This window comes from Montipora capricornis, chromosome 3 (assembly GCF_036669925.1).
Source record: "Montipora capricornis isolate CH-2021 chromosome 3, ASM3666992v2, whole genome shotgun sequence".
Lineage (NCBI taxonomy): Eukaryota > Metazoa > Cnidaria > Anthozoa > Scleractinia > Acroporidae > Montipora > Montipora capricornis.
In genome coordinates this window covers 40,592,414-40,598,032 of record NC_090885.1, presented here as the reverse complement: position 1 = coordinate 40,598,032, position 5,619 = coordinate 40,592,414, and the positions used below count along the sequence as shown (strand labels likewise).

Sequence of the window (5,619 nt, the reverse complement as noted above, 5' to 3'; positions counted from 1 at the left end):
CACCACCCCACTTCACGCCAGGTACACACACTATTGCATCACAAAGTGATGCATCACATCATATGACGCCAGCAACAAACTATCCCATGCAACACACATTACCCACTCCCACGCAGTCACTTCAAATTGATCCACATGAACCATCATTGACACCATTGCCTCGCCCACAAAACATTATCCAGAGAGCCTTACTCAGCAGCGGATGGAGGAAGACATTGACATTTTGCCTTTGGGGGACCAATCAGCTAAAAGAAAACTTGCCAACAGTGAGGTGAGCCGTAACTGGGAATCCTTTTCTGCTCACTTTACACAAGAATTTGAGTGGCTTAAGGAAGAGGTGGATGGCCTAAGAAGTGAGGTCAAAAGCCTCAGAAAGATTATCAAGGACACGAAGATTAGAAATATTAGAAGATGGACTAGGCTTTAGTAAATGTAAAGGGGTTTCACAAGACCAAGGGATTTAATCTTATGAATTCTCTTGAGTTGTGGCCCATACATAATGGTATTCTTGAAAGGACATTAATACTGGACTTAAAAAAGTAATTTTGCTCTGACAAAAATAATGTAAATGGACATAACATAAATTTTGAGACAACGACTCTTCAATGAAGACTCTCCAGTCACTGATTATTATCTGTTGGCATTGTGTTTGAACACATGATTCCTTTCAGGTGGGATAAGATACTCCAAAGTTTGATTAACACTGAATTGAGATTTGACGTTAACTACATTGTAATCATACTCATACTATGATATTTTTTTCCTCCATTTAGGCAAATGCAAGTTCAGGCCAGGGAGCAGAGGCACATCACCAGACTCCAGAGGTATACCACACATTTTGTTGCATTTTATTCAATAACAAATTCCATGAATAAAACTACATTGTTGCCACAAGCAACACTAAGTTTCTTATGGTAATATAATTGTGAGTGCAAATTCAAAGAGATGCGTGACATTTGATCCTTGGTTGCATCTAAGTGTGAAATCGTGATAAAAAGCATGTTCAAATTGGCTATCAAAATGCTAAATGCTTGTTTGTCAAATTTTAGAAGTTTGAGGTGATGTCAGGTGCCATTTATCAAGAGTCAGGTCACAAAAGTGTTCTGGCAATAAAGTTTATCCCTGCACAAATTTTGTAAGCAATTTCAAGCTGAGCTGATAAAACTGTACAATTCCATAAGAAACAGCACGCATTTTTATGGTTTGTTGAGCATAAAACTAATGAATCTTTTGTTTTTGTGGTGTTTCATTTGGATGTGTTTGCAAAGCAAAGCCATATTAATAATAATAAAGTTGCACGAGGTAAGTACTGTAAACTAAAATAAAGGCCACAGGATGAAATTTACTTATCACCAGTACACTGAGAAACTATAACCATGACTAACAATATTGAGGCAAAAGTTTTACGGCTGGATGCCCTTCCTAACGCCAACTGGATTTCAACTCAGGCGGAAGCGTCTTAGATGGTTTGGCCATGTCCAGTGGAGTGAAGAATGGATTGGGAGAATAGGTGGCATGAGGGTAGACGGTCGTAGGCCCCGTGGACGGCCACGGAAGACATGGCGGGAAGTCTTATCTGAGGACCTTAGGGAGTCCCGACTGATGCCGGAGGATGCGACAGACAGGAAGCGATGGAAGCAAATGACCACGCGCCGTCAGACCCGCGATGCAGTGGATAACTGACGTAAAAAGGATAGTGAGTGAGTGTGAGTGACCAGTACAGTATGTGGCCCTTGGTCCACGAGTTTTCCGAACATTATGTCATATTTTCTCGTGAAATAAAATACGACCAAAAACGAAGGTGGACGATTAAATATTGATTAGTATTCTTTCGTATGATGAAGTTCCGGCCCTCCCGCTGATGTTGAAAGCGAGAAATTCAAGTTTGTTGACAGATAGGTCTAATTGTCTTTCTTGAATTGTTTTATTTTGCGGCTCTGTAAAGTACATTGTCAAGTTAACTTAGCTTGTGCAGGGATAAAACTGAACGGGAGCACCTGTTTTTTTGCAAAACAAGTTAACAGAGACACTTATTTCTTCTGGTGGGAAAGAAATTGCTGTAGAGTTTAAATTTTTTATGTTATCAACCCTTGAAAAAACATCAACACTTTTTGCGTGGAGGCCCTTGGTCCGTGACCTGTAACCCTAGAGAACTTACATTTCTCAAAGCAGACTAGAAAACCCTGAAATAAATAGTAATGGCCTTTGTTTTTGTTAAACGGTTTTAACATCTCCTTGATAAATGTTTTCGGACTGCTTTAAATTCTCTTGTATAATGAAAGTTTAGTTTTACAATTATAATATTTTTGACTACATTGAATATTTTTACACATTCCAATTGTCAATAGGGTAAAGGGGGATATTTTTCTTTTGACTGTACCGACTGTTAATTGTCCATAGCATGAAAATATACTGTTTACACTTGTGAAGATTTACCCCGAGGCTATTAAAAAAATTAAAGAAAAGACCCGGAAACTGATGCATCGAGAAGACGACCGCGATGACTGCCGTGACAACTTGCGTGACAGTTGTCCAGGCTTTGAAATGCATATGCATTTGAACCTCTTAAGCCACACAACTTGCTCAAGTAAGCGGCCAAGGAAGGAAAAAAACAGTATAAAATTTACAAAAACATCAAACCGGTATTGGCTTCTAACCCTAATGAAAAATGTGTTTCATTTCTAACGCAAAGATGTATTAAGTCACAGCAGGGTGGTAGTGAGTGAGGGGGTTAACGAGGTAGTGGATAAAACTTGGTATAGGCTAAGCTAGAACCGTTCAGATGTACCTGAAATGAATGGCTTGACACATAAGTGCTCAGGAACTTTGCATGCTTTTTAGGCCAGTTCATTATGTCCAAAGTGTTTAAACCTGCAAACAATCGGGAGAAAACGCAGCAAACATATGAAAACGCACTGAAAGATGTCAAAGATGGAATGCCATTGCTGAGGGCAGCAAAACAGTGGGGCATTCCAGAGACAACTTTACGAGATAGAAACAATGGGAAACACGAACTAGCAGGCAAGGGAAAAATCCCGTATTTAACGGTAGCTGAAGAGGATAAGCTGGCTGACTGGTTGGTTGAGAGATCGAAGCGTGGGTTTGGCCTTTCTGTCAGTGAATTTCTCGACTCTGTACAAAAGTTCATTGAAAAGGACAAAAGAGAAACTCCATTTCAAAGGAACCGCCAAGCAGAAAATGCTATAGAGGGTTCATTAAGAGAAACCCAAAAATCAGATTGAGAAATGCCCGTCCGCTAGACAAAAAGCGCGCTAAAATATCGGCTGCAGACTTGGACATCTGGTTCACTGAGTATGCGCAGTTTCTGAGAGAACATGGACTTGTCAACCATCCCGCCCAAATCTGGAACTGCGATGAAACTGGATTTGACTTGCAAGGGAAGGCAGGAAAAGTTCTTGGACCAGCGGCACCTAAAAGCCAACCATATCGAGTAGTGACTGGGACAAAGGAGCACATCACGGTTCTGCCTTGCTTCAATGCTGCTGGGCAGTGGATACCCCCTTACTTTCTCTTCTCAGGAAAGTATGTTCCCAATACGCACAATCTGTTGGACGGAGGAGTACCTGGCAGTGCATTCTCCATGACTGAGAAAGGGTATATGGATGCTGCCACATTTTACATGTGGCTGGCTAACCACTTTATACCAAATTTACCATCCCCCAGGCCCGTTGTCCTTCTGGTTGACAGTGCAGATGCTCACATTGATTTGCAGACATTTGAACTTGCCAAGGAGAATCAGGTGCATATTTTTGCCCTGTTAAAGAATGCCACCCACCTTGTGCAACCTGCAGACGTTGGTCTCTTCGGTTCGATGAAGCAGACATGGTATAAAAATGTCAGGCTCTTCTCCAAGAAACACCCTAATACGGACATTACTAAAAAGAACTTTTGCAGTGTCTTCAAATCCACTTGGGATGAAGTAATGCATCCATCGACACTTTCAGATGCATTTAGGAAGTCCGGAATTTATCCTGTTTGCCGAGACCAGATCACTAATGACCAAGTAAGATCATCCCTAGTCTACTCCTGCAGTGACCAAAGCACACATACTCCTTTGTATCAGGCGTCGGAAGTTTCCCTACCCAAGCAAAGTGTGTTTACAGGCACAACGGGTGCTCCATTGGCAACCTCCATTGGCAGCATTGCTGTGAGTGTTTTGTCTTCCCCAGGGAAAAGAACATCTCTTGCCTCCACATGCACTCCTTTGTCCTAGGACTGCGAGCCTTTGCTGCCTCATCAAAATGTTCTTGTAAAAACAACGGGCAATGTGTCTCACCAATCAGATCAACCAAAACAAAGTGCCTATTCCGACGCATTTGATGCACTGAATTTTTATTTTAGAAACTCCAGTAAAGGTGAAGTACAAGCGCAGGTTGGACGACGGCTACAACTTGGACGGCAGCCCCACATTTACTACTTGGAAAAAGCTGAATACTGCCGCGTCAACTGTTCAGTCCTTACCAAATGAATTAGAAATACAGGAGCAACCGCTTTTTACTTCTGCCCCTTGGCCAAATGCAACTTCGGCGTCGTCCTCTTCAGTTTCCCCAGTACTTGAGGAAATAATCATCTACCCTACCGCGTGCGAAAGTAGCAATGTGAAATGCAAAAATGTGAAAAGAACCCTTCCAAACTTTTTAACCGGTGAAACTTCAATGAAAATTATGCTGGATGCGAAATTAAAAAAAGCGAGGGAACTTGCAGCTAAGCAGAGGAAATTGAAGGAAAGGGAAGAGAAGAAGGAAGCAAAAAGAAGAGAACAAGAAGCAAAAAAGTGGGAAGTTCAAGAAAAAAAGGAAAAGAAAAAAACAGAAAAGGCAGCCAGAAAGAAAAGGAACGCTGGGGCGCGAAATAAGTGTACGAGTAATGGAAGGAAATGGAGAAGATCGCTTCCCCAAAATAACGACAACAACTGCAAAGTATGCTGGCAAGAGTATTCTTCTTCCGATGACGAGAATTTGCCATGGGTTATGTGTGACCAATGCCAACTTTGGATGCACATTGATTGCATACCAGTTGGAGTCGATCAAACTCCAATTGACAATGAGGAACAATTTTTTTGTCACGACTGTTGTTGACTGAAGCCCGTTAAAATTTCATATGCGAAAACAAAAGTCGATGACTGTTCAAGCTATCTTTTTGTCTGCTGATGAAGTCGGATGAACTCTCCGCAGTTTTCTTCCACAAAATTGAAATCGTTAATAGAGTTGATGCCAGCGCTGTTTGCTTGTTGGACTTCATAATTTTTCTATTTAACAAAATCATCGTTTGAAAAGCAGTCGTGGTTAAGACAGTGGTATAGAGAAAGTTTGGAAACTTTGGTTTATTGAACTACAGCATCTTGTGACTGAACGAGACTTCCGTTTGCTAGTCTAGATTTCCTCTTTATTCGGTAAAGTGTTGTGTTAGTTGCATTAAAACCTCATTCATACAAATTTTCGTCCAACATTTATCAGTGTAAGTAAAAAATTCATATCAATAAAATCATTGATCAACTTGGATGTATTTTTTTCAAACACATTATTTTATTCAAGTATTGAAGGTAAGGATGTTACAAAAGTTGCCAGTCGTCAGGTTATTTCTATTAAAATCAGTGTT

General features: G+C 40.8%; 1 protein-coding gene across 1 annotated transcript; it reads left to right on the top strand.

Annotated features, from left to right (window-relative positions):
* The first annotated feature begins 202 nt into the window (after positions 1 to 202).
* Positions 203 to 5,099, top strand: LOC138040262 (uncharacterized). Its single transcript, XM_068886021.1, has 5 exons — positions 203 to 353; positions 774 to 824; positions 2,842 to 3,210; positions 3,261 to 4,112; positions 4,363 to 5,099. Exons 1-5 carry the CDS (start codon positions 203 to 205, stop codon positions 5,097 to 5,099), a joined length of 2,160 nt encoding a protein of 719 aa, XP_068742122.1.
* Positions 5,100 to 5,619: the final 520 nt, after the last annotated feature.

Excerpts from the sequence above, each read along its gene's own strand:
- LOC138040262 (XM_068886021.1), top strand. The coding sequence starts at position 203 with ATGGAGGAAGACATTGACATTTTGCCTTTGGGGGACCAATCAGCTAAA. Across the intron at positions 825-2,841 it reads CACATCACCAGACTCCAGAG|GCCAGTTCATTATGTCCAAA; the intron begins GTATACCACACA and ends CATGCTTTTTAG. Across the intron at positions 4,113-4,362 it reads AGTTTCCCTACCCAAGCAAA|AAACTCCAGTAAAGGTGAAG; the intron begins GTGTGTTTACAG and ends TTTTTATTTTAG.